Source organism: Oryzias latipes, chromosome 21 (genome assembly GCF_002234675.1).
Source record: "Oryzias latipes chromosome 21, ASM223467v1".
In the NCBI taxonomy this organism is placed as follows: domain Eukaryota; kingdom Metazoa; phylum Chordata; class Actinopteri; order Beloniformes; family Adrianichthyidae; genus Oryzias; species Oryzias latipes.
Genome location: NC_019879.2, coordinates 4,346,536 through 4,373,822, shown reverse-complemented (window position 1 = coordinate 4,373,822; position 27,287 = coordinate 4,346,536). Strand labels below are relative to the sequence as shown.

The 27,287-nt window shown below is 38.9% G+C and overlaps 1 protein-coding gene and 2 long non-coding RNA genes across 6 annotated transcripts in view; 2 read left to right on the top strand and 1 right to left on the bottom strand.

Annotated features, from left to right (window-relative positions):
- cacnb4 (calcium voltage-gated channel auxiliary subunit beta 4) overlaps positions 1-27,210 on the top strand; it is a 36,130-nt gene extending 8,920 nt beyond the window's left edge. The window contains exons 1-13 of one of the 3 annotated variants that reach the window (XM_023950744.1): positions 719-1,122; positions 14,872-14,991; positions 16,233-16,355; positions 16,955-17,082; positions 18,673-18,752; positions 18,827-18,846; positions 19,952-20,032; positions 21,773-21,831; positions 21,915-22,024; positions 22,157-22,308; positions 22,852-22,947; positions 23,037-23,213; positions 25,329-27,210. In XM_023950744.1, the coding sequence (XP_023806512.1) occupies positions 1,078-1,122; positions 14,872-14,991; positions 16,233-16,355; positions 16,955-17,082; positions 18,673-18,752; positions 18,827-18,846; positions 19,952-20,032; positions 21,773-21,831; positions 21,915-22,024; positions 22,157-22,308; positions 22,852-22,947; positions 23,037-23,213; positions 25,329-25,589 (1,452 nt within the window). In that variant the 5' untranslated portion in view covers positions 719-1,077 and the 3' untranslated portion in view covers positions 25,590-27,210. Of the gene's footprint in view, positions 1-718; positions 1,123-14,871; positions 14,992-16,232; positions 16,356-16,954; positions 17,083-18,672; positions 18,753-18,826; positions 18,847-19,951; positions 20,033-21,772; positions 21,832-21,914; positions 22,025-22,156; positions 22,309-22,851; positions 22,948-23,036; positions 23,214-25,328 lie in introns of those variants that run through there. The other 2 variants (XM_023950743.1, XM_023950742.1) reach the window with 2 other exon arrangements.
- LOC101159955 lies at positions 8,118-8,636 on the top strand. Its single transcript, XR_002872469.1, has 2 exons — positions 8,118-8,469; positions 8,548-8,636. It is a non-coding gene; the product is annotated as an uncharacterized LOC101159955 (long non-coding RNA).
- Positions 8,506-10,012, bottom strand: LOC111946729. Of its 2 annotated transcripts, none has more exons than XR_002872468.1 (2): positions 9,959-10,012; positions 8,506-9,165 (listed from the first exon to the last, which is right to left on the bottom strand). It is a non-coding gene; the product is annotated as an uncharacterized LOC111946729 (long non-coding RNA). The 2 variants fall into 2 exon arrangements; XR_002872466.1 differs by lacking the exon at positions 9,959-10,012 and adding an exon at positions 9,300-9,725.
- Positions 27,211-27,287: the final 77 nt, after the last annotated feature.

The window sequence follows — 27,287 nt, the reverse complement described above, 5'->3', positions numbered from 1 at the left end:
GCTACAGCAAAATAACTGTAATAACTTTATTTCGAAATAGAATATATAACCCAATAAAAAAGGATTTTTACTATTAAAATTTATTTTGAAAAACAGGTAATTAGGATTTTATGTTTTTTTTTAATTATTTCAGTCTAATGTAAAATTATGCCTCAAATAAATGCAAATTTTTTAAATAAAAGCAGCACATCTATAACAGTTGAAACATTTTTTGGGATTTATTTAAGGAGATAGCCGAGGTTTGAGTGTTCTGAAGATGTAACATTTTAACATTAAGAATAATAAGCTTTAATTTTCTTGATCAAAAGCTGATAAATCCTGTAGTTTAACACTATCAAAGGTGTTGAATGGATGAATTTCCTACACGATCGGTTTCCCTCATGCAGTTAAAAATAAAGAAGCTCTAAAGAAAAAGCTCCTCTTGTACCAGAGCAGCATGTTGACAGCATCCAGATTGAACCCTCATCCCTCAGCTGTTGCCTTGAATTAAATGTCCGTCTTTGCAAATGAATGTTTACTTTTTCCTGGGCGAGAGATAATTCTCACTCCCTCATCCACACTTGCACAGCCTGTTGGTTAATGATGCTCTCAGGCCACAGACTCCCCTGCCTCCCTCTTACTCTCTTCCTTATTCACAGTCAGCCAAGCTGACTGGAGCCTCTTCCGACCAATGGGAAGGCTGCATCCTGCCGCTGTCATCGGCCCCACACTGGAGGAAGGGATTGGTTTGTGAGATTTGAGCTTGGACGGCAGATGAAATGCTTGGTCTGCTGTGCCGCACGAGATAGCCAGATTGCCTGATGATGGGAGCCAATACACGCTGGCCTTGTGGGCAACAACATTCAGTTCAGCATTGAAAAACAAATGACCTTTTTTTTTATTTTTGTATGCAAATTTTTTTGCTTTGTTTTTTGTTCTGGTGTGCTCTGCCTTCTTTGTTGACTACCTTCATATGGAGAAAGAGACTGCTTGCAGGTTTTGTCTCTCATCTGATTTCTCCATCCATCCGCTCCGGAACAGGTTGATCTTTTTGTTTCTTTTGTACTAAAGAACCGCCTTTGGGATTCTCCCTCCTCCATGTACGATAACTTGTACCTGCATGGATTTGAAGACTCTGAGGCGGTGAGTGGAAATGATTTTCGGCGTGCTGGATTGTTTTTTCTTTTTTTTGACACTAAAGGGTGCGGAGGGTACACTTTTTCTCTGGATAAGGATGGAAAGGAGGATCTGCATTCGTGTGTCAGCTTTGCACTTCAGTCAACCCAGTGGTTGCTTTATCTTCCCATCTTTTAGTGGATCTGAAATTTTAGGCACCTTTTTTTGCACAAACAAAATGACCAGCATTTGTCTTTTCATTTGAATGCGAAAGGTTTTGTCAAATTGAGGTATTCAGCACCTCACTAGTCTGCTTGCCTTTTCTTTTTTTATTTAGATTCCAATCTTTTTCTAAATAGACCAGCAGATTTAAAGAAGACTCACAGCTTTTACATTTGAGCAAAGGTACATGCCTGTATGGTTGAGAAACACTGAGTTATCATCGATTCGGGTTATTTTTTTGTACAAAAAACAGATGCAGATAAATACAGAAAAGAAATATCACACACGGATGAAAAGAAGTAAAAGGAAAACTCATTTTGGACGGCCAGAACGGAGGGGCATCCACTAGATGAGGATGTGCTGGAGTGGCAGAAAATGCTTACAAAGGCAATAAACGGCAGGGCTGCTGCCGGGTAGAGGAGAGGAGGGAATCCCACTGAGCAAAGTCTGTCAAGACCCCACTGTAAAGCCACCTGACACCCTGGCTGTCTCTAGAAAGCGGAAAACATTTTTTTAAGGACATTCTGTTCTGTCTGTGGTTAGTAAGTAGTGGCACATGTCTTGTATTTGGAAAAAATAGATATTTTGTTTGCTCTGTCTGCACAAAAACCACAATGTACTTTATTTATGATGAGACATTTTCCCATCATAGAGACAATAGAGATAAATGGCATCATTCAGGCATCAATAACAGAGGGGGATTGAATCGTGACTGCTGTCTGAGATTCCTCCTAATACTAAAGTCAGGGCTCAATTTAATATGTTTACATTTTGTTCAAATTCAGGTTCCACATTACAAAAATGTTCAACAATGATGCGCTCAAAGGTTCAGGCATTTATGTTCAGTATGCTGCATTTGTTTTAGTTTTGTTCAACATTTATTTTTCCCTATATTTCCTTGCAGTAAAAAGGTTTTTAAAAGAAAAGTTTAATTTTTTTTGTCTTTCACATTCTGTTGGAGGAGTTTGGTGGCCATCCAGGCTGGTGAGGGGGGGCTACTAACCCTTGTTATCTTATCAGACGTCAGATAAAGAACCCTTGAAAATGATATATATTTCAGTCGTGAATTATTGAAACCACTTCCTGGTAATCTGCATTAGAGTTTACTTCTTTAGCAAACTTGAGACAATAACACAATCGTTGAACTAGAGGTTTGAAATGACTTCCTGCATCCAATCAATTCTGTGTTCACTGTTCCATGTTTGGAACCTGACTGGCAGCTCTTATTATCAGCACTTGGCATGAACATTTCTTTCTTGTCTTCTTTTTTTTCTCTTGTGCAGTTAGGATTTTATCCTTCTTTTCAAACAGACGCATACATAAAGGGATGTGTTGCATTTCATCCCTAAAATAACTGTTAGCATTTACATTCATTATACACTGACCAAAAATATAAACACAACACTTTTGTTATTGCTCCCATTTTCTATGGTATGAACTCAAAGATGTAAAAACATTTTCCACATACATAAAATAACCAGTTCTCTGAAATATTGCTCACAAATCTGTCTAAATCTGTGATAGTGAGCACTTCTCCTTTGCCAAGACAATCCATCCTACCTCGCAGGTGTGCCATATCAATCAATCAATTTGGCAGCACATCCAACCGGCCTCACAACCGCAGACGACGTGTAACCACACCAGCCCAAGACCTCCACATCCAGCATGTCCACCTCCAAGATCGTCTGAGACCAGCCACTCTGACAGCTGCTGAAACAATTGGTTTGCATAACCACAGAATTTCTGCACAAACTGTCAGAAACCGTCTCAGGGAAGCTCATCTGCATGCTCGTCGTCCTCATCGAGGTCTCGACCTCACTCCAGTTCGTCGTCGTAACCGGCTTGAGTGGGCAAATGGTCACATGCGATGGCGTCTGGCACGTTGGAGAGGTGTTCTCTTCACGCATGAATCCTGGTTTACACTGTTCAGGGCAGATGGCAGACAGCGTGTGTGGCGTCGTGGGTGAGCGGTTTTCTGATGTCAATGTTGTGGATCGAGTAGTCCATGGTGGTGGTGGGGTTATGGTATGGGCAGGCATATGTTATGGGCGAAGAACACAGGTGCATTTCATTGATGGCATTTTGAATGCAGACATACCGTGACGAGATCCTGGGGCCCATTGTTGTGCCGTACATCCAACAACATCACCTCATGTTGCAGCATGATAATGCACGGCCCCATGTTGCAAGGATCTGTACACAATTCTTGGAAGCTGAAAACATCCCAGTTCTTGCATGGCCAGCATACAGGACATGTCACCCACTGAGCATGTTTGGGATGCTCTGGATCGGCGTATACGACAGCGTGTTCCAGTTCCTGCCAACATCCAGCAACTCCACACAGCCATTGAAGAAGAGTGGACCAACATTCCACAGGCCACAACAGACAACCTGATCAACTCTATGCGAAGGAGATGTGTCGCACTTCATGAGGCAAATGGTGGTCACATCAGATACTGACTGGTTGTCTGGGTCCCCTGACCCCCTCAATAAAACAAAACTGAAGATTTCAGAGTGGTCTTTTCTTGTGGCCAGTCTAAGGCACACCTGTGCAATAATCATGCTGTCTAATCAGCATCTTGATATGGCACACCTGTGAGGTGGGATGGATTGTCTTGGCAAAGGAGAAGTGCTCACTATCACAGATTTAGACAGATTTGTGAACAATATTTCAGAGAACTGGTTATTTTGTGTATGTGGAAAATGTTTCACATCTTTGAGTTCATACCATAAAAAATGGGAGCAATAACAAAAGTGTTGCGTTTATATTTTTGGTCAGTGTATATGCAGACAATTTGAGAATGTTCTCTCTGAGTTTTTGTGATACATTGAAGAATTACTCATTTAACCTGAGTTTTATTTTGAAAAGTCTCTTCCTGTATGCCACCTTAATTGTGCAGGATTTTTAGACATTTTACCAGCTTGATAAATTTCTTTATATTAAAAAAAAAGACCTGGTTGAGCTCAAATGTTGTTATAATTAGACATTTTCCCGTGCTGCGCTTTGCTAAATTTCTTGCTATAGCGCTGCCTGTATACAGATGTGTGACTCATCTCTATAACAATAATTAGGTTAAATAAATACCCTCTGTGATAGTGAATGTCCTATTGCACATGTGCTGCAAATGCACCACCTGAAACCTGGAGACGAATCTCCTCGTACTCCTGGGTTGCCTTATCTAAGTCTCAAAGCTTGTCTCTGACCAGCACTGAGGTCAAAAAGCAGATGCAGATGGGAGACCAGACCATGCGTTGGCATCTGCACAGATTAGACCAGAGTGTGGGGAGATAGACTCAAGACCCACCACTTGACCCTTTTAGATGGCGACCCCCCATAAAACTGCATTGCACACGAGTACACAGGTTTTATGCCAATGCAGAAAAGGGATGAAGAGTCACACCCACCTCTTGTGATTGTCATTTTGGAAAGTCTTAAAAGTACTTTGTGCTCTGACTATCGTTGTCTATAAGATTTATAAATCAATAGTGTGGGGAATGTGAAGTGCTTGCAACCAGAACCAGGATACTACATTTGCTCTGTAGTTTGCATTTAGCTATGCTTCTTTCAATTTATAGCTACTAAATGTAATTCCCCTTTAGTTTGGCACAAAGGTTAAGATTACTTCATCTAAAAGAATTATGGTCTGATCACACGATGTTTTTCAATACATAAAATTGGAAAATTTGTTGCAAACAAAGAACATTTTTCAACAAAAAGCCATTCTTTCTGGATACATTTAGACATTTGAGTAAATTTAATTATCTTTGGATTTTCTTCTTTGTTTTCCGCTTTGTTTTCCCACTCCTCCAGTTATAGATTTCCCTTTTGATGAGACGGTAAATAACAGTTGTTTTGCTGCTAGGGAAGACTCCCCTGGCTCCGAATGGATCATTAGTGAAGAGGCCTGGAAGCCCTGAACAAAAGCATCCATCCTCACTGACCAGCTCGACACATTGACTAACTGCACTGCAAATCTCCAGTTACACGCGTCTGCATGTATTTTTATTAAATTATCGACATTCTGCTGCAGTGATAATTCGCCAGATCCATAAATAAAGTTCCCAATGAGAGGTCCACAATCACAAAGAAGCTTTAAGCCTATAAGAAAACACCTTTGATTTACCTGAAAAAAAAAGAAGTAAACAAATAGTCATGCAAAGAGACCATTTTCATAATTGTAACAATGCAGGAATATAAACGGGTTTATATCTATTGTGGTTTGCTGTAAAGGTATTGACGATGAGGTTCGGCCGTTTGCTAATGGGTTAGTAAATGGTTTGATTCCTTGGCCTGGCTCAGAGACATAAACTCCACATTAAGTTAAAGTCCCTTAAAGTCACTTTGATGTTTTCTATTAGTGGGCGATTTCAAAAATAGGGGTTGCAGCTTTCATGGAAGCAACAGATTGCAGTTAAGTTTTAAAAAAACAGCTGGTATATGGTTTCAGTCATTCAAAGCAAGTGCAGCTCAAACTCACTGTGACTGCAGGCTTTAAAAACACTCAACAAAACTAGGACTCTATAAAGGCAGCTGGAGGAGAAATTGTACTTTTGCTAAAGTTTTAGTTTCTGACACAGTTTCTATGAATGCAATTTACCAATCTCATCAAACAAGAATGGTCAATCACTACAAATTTGATGTTGTGGTCTCTACATCTAACACAACCAACATGCCCCATTTTCTAGCCCATAAAGATACAGTTTAGTTAGGTCAGGAAGGTCATCCTGTGTAAAATGATACAGCTGCTTATTTTGCCCCCGACATTAGAAAAAAAGCAACAAATAAATCTACCTGATTCATAGCATTGTGTTGTAGATTTGGTGTCTGCATAGACCAGAATGGTGTTTCTTCACTAGTTGTCTTGTGGTTATGACTTGATTTGTTGTGCTTGATGTTACAATTCATCACTTCAAATTCCGCTGCAGCAAAAAATGGATTAACTTTAGCAACACTGGGTTGTGGGTCTTCCCACTACAATTTGAAAAAAGCTGTTCTGTATACCCCAACTACACGCTACAATCTAGGAAACATTTTTCATTCAAAGAAATATCAACCGTTGTCGTTCCAGGACGCACACCTGTTTCAAAGACTAGATAGCTTCATGCTTTTATATTTGATCCCTTTTAGGATCACAGGGTTGTGTTCTGGATTTTACTGCACAAATACTAAACTAATTCAAAATTTGTCCAGCAGAACATTTTGCTTTCATACCGACAACTTTTTGCACTGTTTACACAACATGATTTAGCAGTTTTTATTTTAGGTTGTTCCTTAATTTTCATTGATGTAATGGTTGTATTTTCCAAACCCGCTTAAATTCCTTTTGGGGTGATGGAGTTGCTGGAGCCTATCCCGGTTACTGTTGGGCGAAGACAGGTTAACGCTCTGGACGGGCCACTAGTCCATTACAGGGCCACACAACAATGCACACATACACAGTTAGGGCTAACTTAGAGTGACCAACTGACCTACAAAGCATGGTCTTGGACTGCGGGAGGAAGCCGGAGTGCCCGGGTAAAACCCACGCATGCGTGGGGAGAACATGCAAACTCCACAAAGGTCCCAGCCGGGATTTGAACCAGGATCTACTTACTGTGAGGAGAAAGTGCCATTACATTGCGATAGTTCATTTGGCAATACTTGTATTGATTTAAAATGCTGTCAGGATATTTATTTGATTATTTATTTTCATTATTTATGAGAGCGATGTTTCCTTTGATCTTTTGTTCACCTTCCACAACCTTGAATAGACTCTTCTGTCTGTCAAACAGTTAAGATGAATGAGATGATGGAAACAAATTCACTTTGATGCAGACTCCCTTCTATGTATTTTTCTTTAAATCCAGTAAACCCAACAAAGTATATAAATGTTATGGATGACAACTATTTTTTATTAGGAAGCAGCTGTTAGTTGTTGCGGGTCTGGTATCATAAGCGGTGAGTCTAAGCCCCGCCACTCTACCTCATCACACCTCTGCAGCTCCAAGTTGTTTTCCCTCCGTGTGCAACCCCCCACCCCCGCCAGTATGGTGTCAAAATAGAGCCTAAAGTATTGCGCATCAAAACAGTAAAACCGCGCATCAAAACCCCAAATCTGCGAATTAAAATGCATAAATTGAGAACCAAAACCCACAATTTGCAACCAAAAGCCTTTCCCCAAAGCACAATCCTATTTCTCAGCTGCCGATTTGTTTTCTCGCCATTCTGAAATCCTGTTTTTGAGTTGCAGTTTTATTTTGAAACTGTCTTTTTGAGTTGCGCTTTTATTTTTTGAGTTGCGCTTTTATTTTTTGCGATTTTGATTCTAAAACCTGTCGACACGTAAAAACAGTGACATGTCAGTCAAGGGGAGGGAAGGCGGGACATCCCTGATATCCAGAAGCTCATTGGCTACCGAATAAGACCGAGTCTTACGTCAACAGACCAGTTTAGAATGTGCCGGTAAGTTTCTCATGTTTTTCATATCTTTTACTATATTAAAAGATCAAAATTGTACTTTATTTAACCAGAGGACGCCAGCACATTCAGATGAGGAGCTCCACCAGTAGCTGCTAGTGAAAAAAGATGTTAGAAAGTTAGATGTTGCATGACAAACTATCACCATTGTTCTCCTGTGTTAGCATGCTAGCTAGCTCAATGCTAGCGGGGTTTCCAGCTCTTTTCATGACTTTTGTGGATTAAACAAAGTACATTTTTTACCACAGTGTCAGGATCGGTCATGTAAACCTGGGAATAATTGTCCGTGAATTGTCACTAGGGTTAATCAAATATGTTATAACCTATAAGGTTTCTCAATATTTTTCAGGGTTTACAGACAGAGGGAATTATTGAACAGAGAAACAATATTGCTGTGCCATATTATTCAAAATGTATGCGTCTGCACTATGCAGACTGGCAGAAGTCCGGTATTCGAGTGAACCAGAGCAGAGTAAATTGTAGCAGACCAGCAAAAACGTGTTTTATTCCACTTAAAATTATTCCAGTATTAGACATCAATAGAATTATTAGTATATTTAATTGGGTGGTGGTTTTAAAATTGACTAATGCTGTATGTCTGTTGTTTTCTATAAGGGCCGTTGTTATGCATACCATAACAAAAAAGGCAGGAATACTGAGGCAGCTATGACGTGGATGTCTACAACTTCTTTAAGGTAATGAAAACAATTTTAATCTTAATTTTTCTCTTCTTTTTTTGGTTAATTAACTTTGCTGTTTTTGTTTCTTTCCAGATGCAGGCCCCAAAGACGTCCCAGTGTGATGCAAAGGCTGTCCAGCAGGCTCACAGACATCTCCTGTCAACTGAAAGAGAAGCCTTTAAGATAGTTGTCCATTTCGACCACACTGTCTGCTTCCCATTTCTTAGTGCCTGTACGAAAACAGTGACTTTTCCACCTCAAGTCTTTTAAGGAGTTTTAAAAACAGTTATTTTAATTTCTCTGAATTGTGGTTCAGAATTTCACAGAACCTAATGCACTTGACTCTGTGTTTCAAAGATCTTTGCAAAACCATCAGTCTTTTGTACAAAACACATTTAATGGTCAAACATTAAAAAATGAAGCTTTACAAAATACCAGTGGTGATTATTAGCCATTTATTTTCTTAAGGGGGGCAGTATTTTGTAAGGCAGATGAGATCTGTTCACATTGTTAGTTTTTGTTACATCCTGCTGTGATGACATGCATAGATCAGTACATAAATGTTAATGTCTTGGCCATGGTTTTCTGATGTCCCACAAGGGTTGAACAGGTCTGAGAGGAGAGAGGACAAGCCACAGAGGGAACAACAACTCCAACAGTTTCCTGCTCTGCCTGGTTTAAGTTAGTCTGTCGTCCAATGTCCACAGCATCCTGCACACAAAGAAAAATGTATTTAAGACAGTTAAAATGAGTGTGTGTGTGTGTGTGTGTGTGTGTGTGTGTGTGTGTGTGTGTGTTTATATTTATATATATATATATACACACACACACACACACACACACACCTTAATTGCTACTCAGTAGCTGCATATTGTGAAAGGTAACTTCCTGTGTTAACCTGCAATCTTTAAGGTTGAGAAAATTATTTTGGAATACAGTTCAGAATCAGAAAAACTTTATTGATCCCACCTGTGGGAAATTTGCTCTGGTACTTCAAATAAAAATTGTGTTTCTTTTATTTATTTATTTTAAATAGGGATTAACTTGATCCCAAACTAGGAAAGGTGTCACTTTCTTGCAGCAATATGTTGCTTTGTTGTTCAATCCATCTGTGTAATCCCTAAGGAAATATTGAAAAACCTTATATATACACATGAATGTACTTCTTAAAAAACTATTTGAATAACCATAGTGACAATCCACGGGCAATTATTCCCAGGTTGACATGACTGATCCTGACACTGTGGTAAAAAATGTACTTTGTTTAATCCACAAAAGTCATGAAAAGAGCTGGATACCCCGCTAGCATTGAGCTAGCTAGCATGCTAACACAGGAGAACAATGGTGATAGTTTGTCATGCAACATCTAACTTTCTAACATCTTTTTTCACTAGCAGCTACTGGTGGAGCTCCTCATCTGAATGTGCTGGCGTCCTCTGGTTAAATAAAGTACAATTTTGATCTTTTAATATAGTAAAAGATATGAAAAACATGAGAAACTTACCGGCACATTCTAAACTGGTCTGTTGACGTAAGACTCGGTCTTATTCGGTAGCCAATGAGCTTCTGGATATCAGGGATGTCCCGCCTTCCCTCCCCTTGACTGACATGTCACTGTTTTTACGTGTTGACAGGTTTTAGAATCAAAACCGCAAAAAATAAAAGCACAACTCAAAAAATAAAAGCGCAACTCAAAAAGACAGTTTCAAAATAAAACTGCAACTCAAAAACAGGATTTCAGAATGGCGAGAAAACAAATCGGCAGCTGAGAAATAGGATTGTGCTTTGGGGAAAGGCTTTTGGTTGCAAATTGTGGGTTTTGGTTCTCAATTTATGCATTTTGATTCGCAGATTTGGGGTTTTGATGCGCGGTTTTACTGTTTTGATGCGCAATACTTTAGGCTCTATTTTGACACCATACGCCAGCGTGTCCTACACAGACAGCGCAACATACGGTCATCATAGCAGCACGTGGACAGGATAGTAGGGGCGCCCTAACGCAAATTTAAGGATTAAAAGATACCTTTTTTTTTTTGTTCTTTTCGAATGAGGATATTTACAATTTCACAGAATAGCTTCTTAAACTCATTAATTTTAAGGTCATGATCAATGTTTTGATTGCACTGTTTCCCCTTTTTTAAAGGGTTGATCTGAGCTGGAGGGCATTGAATTTCTATCCTAAGATTTATGTAGAACTGAGTTAGTAATAGGAACAATGCGTAGGAATTGACTGATAAAGGATGTTGTTGTAAATGCTGGTGCCAAAGCTCCTCTCATCCTCAATCATTTCTCTATTCTTCCTGTTTAGTAAAGGAATCCGGGGAAAGATTTTTGTGTGCTGTGGCCTTAAGGCCACAACTCAACAAAACTAGGACTTTATAAAGGCTGCCGGAGGAGAAATTGTATTTTTGCGGACGTTTTAGTCTCTGACACAATCTTTGACACGGTCAAACTACAAATTTTAATAAAGTCTTATGATAGGACAACAGTCACAAAACCTGGAACATAAAAATCCAATCCAATTCATGTTTTGAGACCCTTTTTATGTCTTTTGTAAAGATATGAATGAAGGAAACACTTTATTCCTTTTTTTTTCACTCTAATTGACCAGGATTTTGTTTACAAAGTTCACAGTACTTCAATAAGATCCAAGACCACAATGGGAAAAAAATCATGTTGTTCACCTTAAAATTTAAAAGCATACAATTAACTCATTACTGTTTATATTAGGGCTGCACGATATGAGGAAAACTTGCGATATGCGATATTAGTGATCAATATTGCGATAACGATAAATTTGCGGTAAATAAACAAATAGAAAAATAAACAAAAACATCATTCCCATTTCATTGCAACAGTTTAAAAATTATACTCCAAATGACCCTCATCGACATGGGGGACAAACGTCAGGGTGCCTAACCCTGGTCCTCAAGAGCCTCAACCCTGTCTGTTTTCCAATTCTCCCTAGACTGCTCGATAATGATAACCAAAATCAGGTGTGTTCAGTCAATCAGGATGTGAAATCACTCAAGTCAGCCAATCAACAGCAAGCTGGTTAAGGAGAGCTGGAAAACAGGCAGGGTTGAGGCTCTTCAGGACCAGGGTTAACATAATAGGCCTCCATCTGATTGGTCAACAATGGGAAGGCGTCCATCTGATTGGTCAAAGCATAAAGGGATTTATTTGATTCGTTAAATGCTTCAAGCTGCTAGAAGATTGTTTTAACACATTTTGGGTTTGCGATTTATTGCGATATTCACCGTCTTTTGCGATATGCATATTGCAGAGCTGGATATTGCGATAACGATAAATTTGCGGTATATTGTGCAGGCCTAGTTTATATGAATACATCCAGTGTATATTCAGTCAAGCAACTCTTGGTATTCCACTTAAAGACCCACTCTGATGAAAATTGTGTTTATGGTGTTTTTAACATATTTTTGTGGAACTTTTCTGATCATAGAGGACATTTATGGAGAAAATCAAGTTTAAAAAAAGTGCTTCTGAGTATTCATTGATGCAAATTGTTCTGATCAGGAGCAGACAAAAAAAATTCAGTTTGAAACAGCTTGTAGCTGTGACTTAGCTCCATCCTAAGCCATCCACTTGCAGACAAATAGATCCATTAACGTTTTTCTTTTCCTTGTTTGAGTTGGTATCTGGCTCAAACTGTAGGGCTGGATAGCACCAATATAGCTCGCCAATTTTGTTGCACCAGCAATGTTATGTTGGTGTCGTGAGGGACTGTAAGCTAGCGGGAGAGCGTGTAAACCGAAGGATGCCGGGAAGCAGGAGCGGACCTACTCTGCGCCCGCCGACAGTCCCAACAAATTTCTGATGAACGTCTGCTGCTCTGCAGAAACTATAACTCACTAAAGACAACTTCGTTAGAGCAGGAGTGTGTTACAGCTTACAACTGTGGGTCACAGTTGTACAATTCATGTCTGCCAGCCAGGGTGTGGTCACCTGACAAACGTGTTTCCTCCCCTGAGTCAGAAGAAAACACCATTAAACCAATACATTGACCTTTGTAACACATTTAAAGACTCGTGGCTAAAGTCAAATGAAAAGAGAAACAATTCTCACGTTTATTTCTGTCATGATTGGTGGAGCCGAGCAGGAAGCGCTTTAGTGGGTTTAGAACTGCTAAGTAACAACTTGCAGGTTGGTTGGCAGGTTTAACTGGACTTTAGGTTATTTTGATGGCAAGAAAAGGTCAAATGCTCGTGATAACTATAGAATTGTTTGTAGATTAGCAGCGGGTGAGGTTTATCTGGACTTTACTCAACCTGGAAGTCAGTCATTTAGCAGGGCTAAAAGGAAAATGGGGAATAACTTTACAAATTGTCATCAGATAACTATTTTTCAAACCTGAATGCTTATTTAAAGTTTATATTCTTTGAAATTATACTTTGATTTTTTTGGCTTATGGTTCAAGTTTTGTATTAAATACATAGGGGGCTTTGAATTTTAAGAAACTTTTTTAATAAAATGTTTGTAAAGATCTTTAGAAGAGCGTCATTAGGAAAACAGTTTGAGGTCATTCTGCTTTATGACTTTAGCTTCTTGACCTCTTCATTGCCCCTTCTTTATTTCATACTATTATAAACCATTTTTCACACGAATTAACAGTGTTACTGGGATAACACTCATCTTTGTAGAAATTTCCTCCCCATGTTCATCGTACGCACATTATACAACAAATTCTACCTGAATGGGATTCATATGCTACATCTGTTCCCTATAAAGACGGTCTTAGCTTTTTGAATCGTGGTCGTGTCATCTTTGTCACAGTCACTATGCCTTAAATATGTAGGTGGGCGTTTTTACTGCCTACTTTAGAATAAAAAAGGAGAAGACGCAAGGCACTGGGAGTGTTAGGAAGGCGATGACTTCACTGATAAGGATGGCATGAAGCGGATGTCAGCCTGAGGCAGTCTTAAGGGTGGAAGGCGTGAGATCATTCTTTAAGTGCCAGAGGAATTAACACACCAACACAGAAAAAGCGGGTCACTTAAAGGTGGCGTCACTAAAGGTAATGTCACCTACACTGTCAGAAAACACAACCACAGCACTTGCTGTATGTGGAACCAAGGAAAGTAAACGACTCGTGTATCCAAAGCTAATGTCGACTTTATATATGCTTTATCTATTTAGGGGGAAGGAGTAGTTAGTATTCGTGATTCCATTCCAATATATATTTATTACATGTGGGATGAACAGCTTTTAAATTGTTTTCAATTTTAGTGGATGTACTTATGTTTGGAGCAAAGTGATCCCTTAATACTATTATCTTTTTTTTTACATAAGAGCACAGCAACGCCCAATGGAAATACTGTCAACTAATATTGACAAACATAAATTTACATGGGTTGGGGGAAAAAGAAAGAGCTGGAATGATAATTAAGGCTGCAAGCGGGCCCCATTCATTTTTTTGACAGTCTTTTCCGCTGTGATGTCATTTTTTTTTTTTTTTTTGGTTGCAAAAAAAGCTTTTAGCAAAAAACTTTAGCAAAGATGTACAATACTTACAAAGAACTGCAAAAACAATATGGTCCTTGCAATCCAGGACTGCTACATGGCATTGTTGGGTATCATAGGTCTGCAAAAATATACAGTATGTCACAGTGTATATTTCTGTTTGTGTATTACAATTGGAAGATATACTATGTTCATCGTATTTGCAGATTGTTTTTCTGTATCAACATTTTTGAATATTCTTCATTTACAAGGAAATGTTCCATATTATCTACATGAAAAGATTTGTTCATGAAAAATAACACAGAACCCAAGTATCAGGGAAAGGAGATAACATTTACATAGATGATATAGAATTTTACATAGGAAACTGAGGATAGTCATTCTGAAGTCGTTCTATGATTAGTGCAGCAGTGCTTTAAGATTTATGTTTTTTAGTTTTAGTTTTACTATACTTCCCTGCTTTATTTACATTTCTTTTTGACTTAGCTTACCTTAGAAATGAGTCAGTAAATTCAGAAATGTGCATTTTCCTTTTCTTTCTATCTGATACATATATTTTATGTGTGCCAGAAATGAAAGCTTCCTTGCTGGTTCTTTGTCTTTAATCTATCAAGCTTTGATCGTCGTCAGAAAATTATTCATCAAATCAGGAGACACACAAACATTCCCAAAACACACAAACCTTGCTTGCAAAAGCAGACACACAAACACTGACATTCTCAGTCATCTCTTGTGTCGTCTTGATTTTTAGAGTTCTGTGTTGGGTTTGTATTTATTTACAATGTGTTTGATTTTATATAATGCATATGGAACTCGCATCAATGTCACTTTCCCCTCTTTGTCTTAAGGAATGTTTTCCGGTTGGGTGTACTGACATTGATGACTTCATCTGGATTAATGACAGGTCCTCTCCTCATCGTTTGTCTTGTTCTTCAGGGTTCAGCTGACTCTTACACAAGCCGACCGTCTGACTCAGATGTGTCCCTGGAGGAAGAGAAGGAGGGCGGCCGTCAGGAGAAGGAGCAGCAGGCCACTGTTCAGCTCGAAAGAGCAAAGGTTTGTTGCACTGGAAACTGTTTACTTGGACGAAACCAGACGTAGGATCATTTTCCTGGCTCCAGTGAGCCACAGCCACGGTGAAGATCCTGCTTCATGTCCAGTCTCGCACCGTCTGTTGCTAACTGGTCCAACGATCTCCTTTCCAGGCTCCGTCTGCTCTGGTGTATGAGAGCCAAAGAGTGGCAAATATTTCCAAACTTTTCATTGAATCTTTCTTCATTTGTGTTCTCACACAGCCTGTGATCTGATAAGAAGTATATATAGATTTAAAAAAAAAAGCTAAATGAAGTGTTTTATATGTAAAGCATTTTCCCATTGGCTGCTAAAAAGATATAATATTATTATATTATATATAATATAATCAAAAAACAGTTGTTTTCTAGGACATAGTTTCTGCAGAGTGGTGGAAGTTCCTTAGGAATTCACCTCTGAGTTATGGGCGGGACTGTTGCTGTGGAGTAAGCCCGCCCCCTTCCCCGGTATCCTTCTGTTTACACATTCTCCTGCTAGCTTACAGCCACTCACAACCCCAACCTAAGATTACTGGCGAAACAAAAATGGTGAGCAGTATCAGAGCAATCCAGCCGCACAGTTTTGAGCCAAATGTCCGCTCAGTCGAGGAAAACAAGGACGTACATGGATTTAGTCGTCTGCACGTGAGTGCGGCAGAATTGAGCAGAGCAGGGAGCTCGTGGCTGGCCGTAGCAGGTTCTAAGTCACACTTATGAGTTTTTTCATCTGCTCCCGATTCACAACGATTTGAATAGAGAAATACTCAGAAAGGCAATTATAAGCTTAATTTTCTTCAAATATGTCCTCCATCATGAGAAAAAGGCCTTTCAGACTGTAATAAAGTAAATAATGGGATCTTTTAGAAAAATAACATCTCATCTCTTTTGACCTTTGAGAAAGACCTGCTGTGTTTTGCTCCTGTGTGCATTAGATGTGATCAAAACGATCAAAACCGCCACCGTCTTGGTGCTCTTGTTGTGAGGAGGCCTGAAATAGCGGCGCCAACACCTCACTGCAGGGCAGACATGTATGATGCAACATCTGGATGAGCACACTGCAGCAGCCAGCGCTGCTAAACGTTTATTATGATCATTTTGGCAAATCACTTCATCTTGTCTCTGTGAACATGAAATCGTAGTAATCATATTGCACATCTCTTTTTTTTTTTTTTGCACTCATTTTTCCTCTCTCATCATGCTGTAGTTCTGCTCTCCTCTGTCTAACAGAGCAAAGCTGTTGCATTCGCGGTGAGGACCAACGTCAGCTACTGTGGTGCGTTGGATGAAGACGTTCCTGTGGCTGGGACTGCTGTCTCTTTTGATGCCAAGGACTTTCTTCACATCAAAGAGGTGCGATGCACTTGCAATTTTCTCTGCACCATTTGCACATGTGGGTTTTCTCAACCGCAGAAAGGACGTGTGTCTGAATAAAGCCTTGCATCAGAATATGTGATAGCAATGTGAGGTCACAGTGGCTAGTTACAGTTTCATGATTTAAGGAGAGAAGTATAAAAAAGGTTTGGCCTTTTTTGTCTGTGGAGAACTTTATGATGACATTAATTAACATTAAGGTTTTACCCTAAGGTTTTTGTTTTTAAATGTTTTTTACAAACAAAACTTGACACTGTGATTATGTAAAATTCTCTTTATCTACCTTTATTTACACTGAACAAAACTTTTGTTTTTGCTCCAATTTGTGATGAGATAAAGTCAATGATCTGAAACCTTTTTCTACGAACAAAACCAACAGTTTCTCTCAAATCTGTTCACAAATCTGTCTAAGTCATTGATCTTTGCTGAGATATAATCTATCCCAAAACTGTCACAAGTTTCTGTTTTTAAATGGATTACCACTCAAGATATTGAAAGGAATGAAATAACAATTACAGTGGGAATGGTTCGTTTTTAATAATTTTTTATTCTGACTTTTTTTCCCTCTTGTTTTGCAGAAGCACAACAATGACTGGTGGATTGGGCGACTGGTGAAAGAGGGCTGTGACATCGGCTTCATCCCGAGTCCTCTCAAGCTGGAAAACATCCGTCTCCAGCAGGAGCAGAAGAGAGGACGCTTCCCTGGGTGGGCAGAAAAGCAAAAGCAAAAAAGAAATGATTGGAAAATGATTAGAAATTGAGCACTAAGTTCTGGATGCAGGTCCTCATTAGCAGCAGAAAGGAAGGCAGGTCAAAATCCAACAACACGGGTGACGGGTGTAGCTTTCTGTTGGGTATCGTTACATTAGGAACAACATGCTAGCATGGAAACCAGAGATAAGCTATGTTCAAAAGAAATGTTCCACCACATGGAATTACTGGAGTTTATCCAAATGGGTGAATCTGACAAAAGTGCTAAAGTATTATAATCTTCTTATGTTGCTTTTGCGTTTTTTCTTTTAGTTTTTTAGTTTTAAAAAGCTGTTTTGTGAGTATGCTTCACAAGAAGTTATTGTCCACAAAATGTGGTAAATAATAATAAATACAACACATCCATTTGTAAAGTCATGCACACATTGGCCACTTTTTTTAGGTCCACCTTGCTAGTACCCGGTTGGACCTCTTTAGCCTTCAGAACTGCCTCAATCTTTTGTGGCATAGATTCAACAAGGCACTGGAAACATTCCTCAGAGAGTTTGGTCCACGTTGACATGACAGCATCACACAGTTGCTGCAGATTTGTCGGCTGCACATCCATGATGCCGATCTCCTGTTCCACCACATCCCAAAGATTCTCTATTGGATTTAGATCTGGTGACTGTGGAGGCCGTCTGAGTCCAGAGAGCTCATTGTCCTGTTCAAGAAACCAGTCTGAGAGGATTCTAGCTTTAGGACATGGCGCCTTATCCTGCTGGAAGTAGCCATCAGAAGATGGGTACACTGCGGTTATAAAGGGATGGACATGGTCAGCACCAACACTCAGGTAGGCTGTGGTGTTGGAACCATGCTCATTCGAAACTAAGGGGCTCAAGGTGTGCCAAGAAAATATCCCCCACACCATGACACCATCACCACCAACTTGAACCATTCATACAAGGCAGGATGGATCCATGCTTTCATTCGGATAATGCCAATTCTGACCCTACCATCCAAATGTTGCAGCAGAAATTGAGACTCATCTATTGTCCAGTTTTGGTGATTCGGTGTGAGTTTCAGCCTCAGTTTCCTGTTTTTAGCTGACAGGAGTGGTAACCGCTGTGGTCTTCCTCTGACGTAGCTCATCTTCCTCAAGGTTGGACGTGTTGTGTGTTCAGAGATGCTCTTCTGCAGACCTCAGTTGTAACCAGTGGTTTTTGAGTTTGTGTTGTCTTTCAATCAGCTAGAACCAGTTTTCAACAAGAAGATTTGAACTGCTGCAGATCGTCTTGTTCATGTCTACATTCCTAAATGCATTGATTTGCTGCCATGTGATTGGCTTTAACAAGCAGCTGTGCCAAATAAAGTGGCCAGTGAGTGTTCATTTAATACTGAAATACCATTAAAACAGTTTGAACTACTTAAGATCTATCACTTGCATCTGTGGAATAAATATAAGCAAAAAACTAAGACTTTTTGTATGAGGGCATAATTAGACCTATTTACCAGAAATTTAGATGATAACATTTTTGAATTTTTTTTTTTTCAAAGAAATATGTGGATTTTATTTTTATCTTTTTCTTTTCTTTTATAAATCCAGCAGTAAATCCAGCGGAAATTCCTCATCCAGTCTGGGAGATATGGTGTCTGGTACTTTTAAACCAAACCCAAACTCTGCAGGTAGGTGTAATAGTTCCACAGCATTTTGAAACATATTGCCTGTATGCACTAACACAGCTAATCTTATTTTTCAGGAAAACAGAAACAGAAAGTGGTGAGTACCGTTCATGTTTTATAAAAATATGCAGTGCTACTGAACGATATTTAGTTGACATGGTGCTAAGTAAGTTATGGACAATTAGTCAACAAAATAAAATGGATAAAATATCTGAAACTTTTCTGGAACATTGTTGCAAACGTCAATAACAGAGAAACAAACATACTGTATTTTATTCATCCCCCTTTAGAGGAAACTAAAGGATCTAGTGGCAAAACACAGAATTTAGAAAGTCCCAAAGAGTTATTTTCTAAAAATAAATAAATAAAAAGTAAAAATTTTCTTGGAAATAGGGGTGAAGTGTATGTTACCAAGAGTTCTCGTGTAGTTTAATGACAACAGGAATAAGCACATTCCTGAAGCTCTAAGTCATGGAACCACAAAAGGGCGTGGCCCATTCTGTGGCCATGCCCTTTTGAACGCACAGCCCAAAAACTTGCGTAGCTACACATTGGTGGCACATTGGTGAGAACGTAGGTTTGCAGTGCAGAGGGAAGAGTTGTCACTGTGGCTACTTCTCTGAACACGCATTGTCTCATGGAAGGGATGCCTGCTGTTGTTGAGGTTGGTCTGGATCACACTCCTCCTCCTCCACTCAGCAATTCCCCCACTGGAGTCCACTCTCACACCCACTACAGAAACACTCTTTCTGGTAAATGTTCCAGTCTGCTACTGTCTATCAAAGTCAAATTGCTTTCCCAACAAACAGTTCTTAAAAAAAGAAAAAGAGCATTTTCTACAACTGATGGATCAAGAACCAGAAGCAGCATCTCAATACAAACATTAAAGGATTTGAGTTATCTAAAACAGGGGGAATCTGTTCTGTCCTTTTTTTTGTAAACATTTTAAACAAATGATGTGTTTACAGTCCAGTCTGATGTCAAGATGGACTCTAGGATATTATTTTATCTTTTGTCCAGCTTTAGAAAATACACCTCCTTGTTTGAGGATATATATTCAAGTAACATATTTTAAACTTTAGTATTATCAAACATTTGTTCCAACATTTAGATGAATGAGATAGCTTGGTTAAAAAGAGAATTTAGAAGTTTCTTATCAGACATCACTGTTTGACTTTAGCTGTGTGCTTTCACCCCTTCAGGCCGAGCATGTCCCTCCGTACGACGTGGTTCCCTCCATGAGACCCGTTGTCCTGGTGGGACCGTCCCTCAAAGGCTATGAGGTAGTTGTTTGACTCATTCACAGTCATGATTTTCTCATCATATAGTGCAACCTTTTATCTCTCGGCCAAAAAACAAATTCACAGTGGGCTGTGCTTTTATGTATTTCTCAAAGAAGTATTCTCTGTAGTCTTTTGCATATAGAGGGACATTTTACTGTAAAATATTCAAATACTGTACCTCCTTATGGGCCATTGGCAGAAGGATTTAGTGTATGTTTATATTATCCATGCATTTGGAAAGGAAATCCCTGGTTCTGTAGTGACAAGGGAGAAAAGTTGGTATCTCTGTGCCGTTTTCTCGAGCTAGGAATGCACTCTCTGGCCAATTGCTTCCATCATCAGTGGATGATGAAACCACATCATCGAATCTTTATACTGATAGATTTCTTAAGTTCGCCACCAAAACCATCCGACTAATTGATGATCAGTTGCAGCAGCAGAGCAAACAATGAAGGAGGCCAAGGAGGTGGTGGGAGCTCTGAAGTCAGTTGTCATGGAATCGCAGTCCTTGCCTCTCGTGCTGCTGTTGCCGTGGTAACAACCTTCTGGGTAAACTGCATCAGATTGAAAAAGTGGAACACGGTTCGAAATTAGAAAGGCAGAATAATGTGTACTGAACCAAAGGCTCTGGAAGAAGATGAGTGGACTGTATTTTTAGAGACTCTAAACGTTCATGACAGGAAGTTTTTGGGTGAAACGACTCTCCTTGCTAATGATGCGACAGAAAGTAAAGACTCCAAAGAGCAAAGGCTCTCAGTAAAGATTGTGTGCAGGGTGGCACAGCTGCCAATTCTTAAAGAAGGTCTAAGATTATTTACATATACACCAAAATGTACATTTTTACAAAAGTAAAGGAAGGTATTTATCCATCATTTCTTCTTAAAGGATTGAAAATCTTGGTAAAAACTTTTATATTACAATAAATGAAAATAACATCCAGTTTCCAATAATCATAAAAAAAAATCTGTTAAAATGTTTTTTTTTTAATTTGCTGATAAAATTAGCAATTTCGATGAAAACAATAAAATTCATTTCCTGAATAGACAAATTCTGATGCTGTGTGCGTAATATGTAGGTGGGGGTGGGGGTTGTTAGCATGGTTTAGATCTACTTGAAAGAGATTTCTCTATTTTAAGAGAAGCATGTTGTGGCTCATTAAATTAGGATTTAAAAAAAAAAATCAAAATTAACTTTAAAAAATTCTTTTTGTACGTGTTTTACAAGAAAGAAAACATTTTACAACAACAAAAAACCCAGAGAGGAAATTATAGATCAAAGCTGCACGCTTGGTTCACTGAACACCCAACATCATACAAAATCACTAAACAATTAATCTCATGTGTGTGTTAGTTTTGTGAATTTTAGCTCAATGCAAGGAGCGTGCATATCGGTTTAAATTTTCTGTTGAAACGATTTAGTGTCTAAAAGGAAACCAATTCACCACCTGTGTTTTTGAAGACGCTGTGCTGTAGCCCATATTCAAAACCACCATGCACAGCTTTGAGAAAAGCTCGGTCAAGTGTGTAATGCACAGATCTGGCTCAGCAGCAGGCTGAGGGGGCGGCATCTGAGTGAAAAGGGGTTTCTCTTAGACGCTGCAGCACAGCGGAATCAGTATGAGTAAAAAGGTGCCTCTGAAGGTACTTCCACTGAAATCCCTTGCCTTTTGACTTCAATTGCACAACGTTCATGTGGATTCTTGTCTTCCTCCTCCTCCTCTTCTTCCATTCACCGCTGCAGGTGACAGATATGATGCAGAAAGCACTGTTTGACTTCCTCAAGCACAGATTTGATGGGAGGTGAGCACTGACAGCAAAGCCGCGGCTTTCATTATCCTGCTGCCCGCCAGGTTTTTCTAACCTGCACGTTTTGCATTGGATAGGATATCCATCACAAGGGTAACAGCTGACATATCATTGGCCAAGAGGTCAGTACTTAACAACCCCAGTAAGAGGGCCATCATTGAGCGATCCAACACCCGCTCCAACCATGGTAAATCTAGAGGAACCGTCTCACTCAATGATGCGCATGTCTTGTTGGTGTCCATGTCAATTCTATGTTTGACCATCCTTTTTCTTTTAGTTGGTAATATCTGCTTTGCTACACATTATTATTTATTTGTAGCGGAGGTCCAGAGTGAAATAGAGAGAATATTTGAGCTGGCCAGATCCTTACAGCTTGTGGTTCTAGACGCAGACACCATTAACCACCCAGCACAGCTTATCAAGACTTCTCTGGCACCCATTATTGTCCACGTGAAAGTGTCCTCTCCCAAGGTAAGACTACGGCGAGCCAACTAGAAGAATAGCTCTATGTTTGAATGTACTGGATTATGCTTCATTATCTGGAAAGAACAATAACATTTTTGAAGAATACAGTGGAAAGGAATGACAAAAACGCAGAAGTTGTTGAGGCTACGGACAAGAAACATTCAGAAGAGGCCATAGCTGAAATTTCTTGGCACTGTAATGAATGTTTCCAATCAAATCTAGTTTTATATATCTATGCAGAGATATATAGTTATTTTGTTTGTTCTCTTTTTTTGTTTTAAATGCTTGAAATAAACCAACTCCAATCCAACAATAATTTAAAAAAAAACACAGATATCATTGGACTATAAAGGAATTCAATTTCAGTGTGTTTTAAACTAAATTAGACCTCAAATTTGAATAAGACAAGAGTTAAACTTGATTTGCCAGTAACTTCTTACTTCTTCTTGTTGTCATTTGTTTTCTTAAAGTAAAAATACTGTTTTCATTTTTTCAAATAAATTGCATTTACTACAGAAGATAGATTTTCTTTATGATCTTGTTCTGCAGGTCCTGCAGAGGTTGATCAAATCAAGAGGAAAATCTCAGAGCAAACACTTGAACGTACAGCTGGTTGCTGCAGAAAAGCTTGCACAGTGTCCATCTGTAAATAACCCTCAAGCCCCACTTTATTGTCTGACAAAACTTTAAAGACACTTCAGATGCACCCATCCTGTTCTCATTTCTCACCTCAGGAAATGTTTGACATCATCTTGGATGAAAACCAGCTGGAAGACGCCTGTGAACACTTGGCTGAATACCTGGAGGCATATTGGCGTGCCACTCACACGTCACTTAGCACGCCACTCAACCCACTGCTGGGACGCAATCTAGGCTCCACGGCTCTCTCCCCATATCCTGCTGCCATACAGGTGAACTTTCTGAGTTGTAGTTAAAATGTCTTCCCTTTCCCTTTTTCTTATTCATTCTAAAATGTGATCACTTACATTATATACATTGGTAAATATATGATATGTTATATAAAAGAGTTGCTTTCATTTTTTATTGAAAATTGCATGTATAAAGTACCGGTAGTCTTTCTTAATCGCAGGAGTTGGGTTCTAAAGATAACCCGGAATCCCCTAAATCTGCAAAGAAGTCATCTTTATTTCTTACAATAACAATAGATGTTTAAGGTTGTAAACTCCTCACTGCACACTTTATACACTTTTCTCAGACAGACATGAGCACTTTCACACTATTATCCCTTGTTTGAAAACTCTCAACGGTCAAACTTTCATTGAAAAATAAATGCAGTAGTGGTCATGATTGAAGAGTCATGTAGATTTGGAAAACGCATTCCGTACAGGAGACACGGAAAGGAGGAAATTGGCGACATTGGTCTACAGCTAATCAGGATGGAGAACACAATTTGTTGTTAAAAAAAAAACAGACAAACATGCACAATTGCATCAAAAAGGGTGAACAGCCAGGGACAATTGTATGAGAAAAATATTCAAAAGATGTTCTACAACCAAGAGATATGTTTAACAATATATAACTTCTGACCAATGGCAAAAGATAACATGTTACAGAATGTCTTTAATAAATAAATAAATCTAAACTGAATTCAACAAGTGCACTAGGTTTCTAGCAATTCATATTTGGTAGCCTACAAGACAAAAGAAATACTCACCCTTCATTAGAGTAGAAACAAATAAAAGACAACTTTAAGCTCAGAGCCTTTATTCACATATAGCAAAGTCTAGAGTTTGGACCATCATAAAATACAGGCATCAACCTGAAAAACAACTCCCTGTTCCCTCAAGAGCTAAACTCAAATGTTAGAGATAACGATGGTTAACATGAGAAAAAAGAAAATCCTGCATACATTAACTTTGCTTTAGATGTTTGCTTTAGGAGAAAGTCTCCTCCCAGCTCAAGCTAGAGAAGTTGCGTCAGATTCTGGAACAAGATCTTTTGGTCCACAGTGGAAATGTTTGGTCAAAACACACAGCTCCGTGAATAACTGAATAGATCAAGAATTAACACAGCTTACCACTGTAAACACCTTAGACAAACCTGCGAACAAGTAAGTCTAATGATTCCCCCACAATATGCTCTGTATACCAAAGAGACAGAGAAGTAACCATCAGGCAGACGTGCCTCACTGAAGCTTGTTTATGCGACATGATGGGAAGCCCACAAGCAATTCTAGCGACAACAAATTAAGCTGAAAGGGAAAGTAGGAAAGTCTGATCCTGGTTGAGGTGTTGACCTTGACCTGAGTCAAAGGCTATAACTGATTTCTACACACAGCTTTGGAACGTTGGTCTATCATTAAACAGCAAAACAAGACACCTTCTGATGAGACATGTTCTGACATGAAATACTCTAGGATTGAAGGAGAAAGCTTGCATGTTCATCGACCATCTTGGCACCTTAAATGCTACAAGCAAGCAATGTTTTCACCAAAAAACATCTCATTCATTAGATAGCATTTTGTTGTTCATTAAAATAATATATAAAGCAATACTTGCTTGTTTTTCAAGGCTCTCCTCTGCTTTCTTGTATTGATTCTGATACAAGCTTTTAAAAACTAGTCATCTGGTTGATCACTGCTGTCTTGTAGATTTTACAGCCACTTTTGCTTCTAATAAGGAGCTAAGATCTGCTCTTTTGCATTTTTTGCTCATTATTTTTTCAGAAAGGCTCTCCTTAGTATTGCAGGCAACTTACCTCAGTCTGCTATTCATCTTTTCTCATCATTGCGTACCTTCAAATTGAAACTTTGGAGCTGTGCATTCACTATTAGTCTCTCAGCTGCTAATGACACCGTTTGCATGGGTGTATGACCGCTAGACAGACAAATGTATATTTTTTTATTTGATCAAAGTTAAGTCTTTTAAATGCTATATCCTGTAAAGCCAATGTTCAATCATTCAAAGTATAATCGGTTATTTTTAGATTTTCCATTTTGCTGTAGACATATTTGACCTCTTTGTCAAGTTTTCATATTTAGTTCCAAACATCCTGTGTCAAAACAGGCCCAAAGAAACCGAAACAGCAACAACACAACGACGGAGAATTCGGTTGAGTGTCGCAGCCTGATGCCCGCAGACGAGAACTGTCAAAATGAACGGGCACGGAAGAATCGCAACCGCCTGTCCTCGGACACGCAGCACAGCAGGGACCACTCTCCTCTAGTGGAAGAGGACTACCAGGACCCCTATCAGGACTCCTACAAGCCGCACCGAACCCGAGGATCCCCAGGGGGATTCTGCCAAGACACCAGGCACCGGGTTTGAGTTGGATCCTGTTGTTGACACGCTGTAGGCCTCTCTGCCTGTGATCGTCCAGCACGAAAGCAGGCAGCATTTGCCACTTTAACTCAATAGTTCCACTAGACTCACGTAAAATGTAACAATCTCTTATTTTTATGTAGTACCTCATATCCCCCTTGGCCTTGGCATTTGGCAAAGGGACATTTGCTCATGAATCCTGCCTTTGCTTTGGCATCACCAAGGATCTGGATATGAAAGTAGCACAAAAGCAGAATAGATGTTTTAAAGGGAAAGCTAAAGTCAAACATTGTTAAACATGTTCTAGAAATGGCTTGTAATTCAAGTGATCCAACAAGTGAAAGCGCGGGATGTTGACTTTTTCCGGACCATCCGAATAGCTCAGCTTTCACTGTAGCATGCGGGTAGGGCTGTATTAACAGATCACTGTCTGACTAAAGCTAGCAACAGACAGATGATCAGCACAAAACAAGTTCAGGAAGTGAGGAAGGAAAATATAATGCATCGATTATCCATTTCAAGTTTGTATGCTATTGTGTTTTATGTAAGCAAAATCAAATCTGTGGCACAGCCTAATCCTAAATGTTAGATTTAGATTTTTTTTTTAAATGTTATTCAGGACCAATGCAGTAAACTTCACATATTTTGTTTTTGTTGTGTATAATAGAAAACGTTGTGCATATATTAAACATTTCCATATCCTAACCTCAGGAATGAGAGGTCATTGTGACCTGGAAGTGTAGCGTTTATGTTTTCATCTATTTGATGGAAATGTGGTTATAAGTAATGCCTTTTTAGGGAAAGAAAATTTGTTTTATTATCGTTTACCAAAACTGAAGGTAAAAGAGAATATCTGAATCATCATGCAAAGTGTGATTTTCACATGCAGTGCATAAAATAACCACTGTTTTGGCTGTGGATTTAGTTGGACGTCATAAAATTGACAGAGTTGCAATTTTAGTGTAGAATTTATATTGAGGGCTTCCATGTGTATATATTGTTAAAACAATGTAAGAAAATCAATGTTATTTTCTCTGAGTTTCCATGTTATTATATCAAATTTAAATGCACTCATTCGTTTTAAAATCTTACTGAGGCATTAATTAAAAAAAAAAAGAACCATGATCAAATATTTTCTTTATTTTTAAGGAGTCCATGAATTAATGAAATGCAGAAATACTTTCATGGAGTAGCAACCAATCAGTCGCGTCCATTCTTTTTATTTTTAGCATCAGCCGTCACGATATTGCTCTAGATAAATGTAAAAATTACAATAAAACAAAGCACCTGCACAGGACTGAACTGCTATGCTCACAGTGACTTTTTCCTGCTACTATCATTAAATTCCCAAACTTTTATTTGTATTTTAGCTGTTTGATTGTATGAATTTATGATGAAATGAGCTATTATTAAAATTAAGATTTCGGATCATTTATTAATGTAAAATGACAGTTTTTTTTATTCTTCTGGAGAAGAAATGGCATAATTGTTTTTTTCAGACAAATCATTTTTTGTGTGTTGAGCACTGATCTACAGATCTGAATACTGCCTGTAAGGAAAAAATGCATTGATGGACAATTTGTGTGCACTGTCAGCTGGAATCTAAAATAAATTTAAATTAATCCTGGTTCTTGCAGCATTTTTTTTCCAAAAACAAGCATTAAAGGTTTATCCATATTTCTTATCCTGTGTGCACTAGTGTTA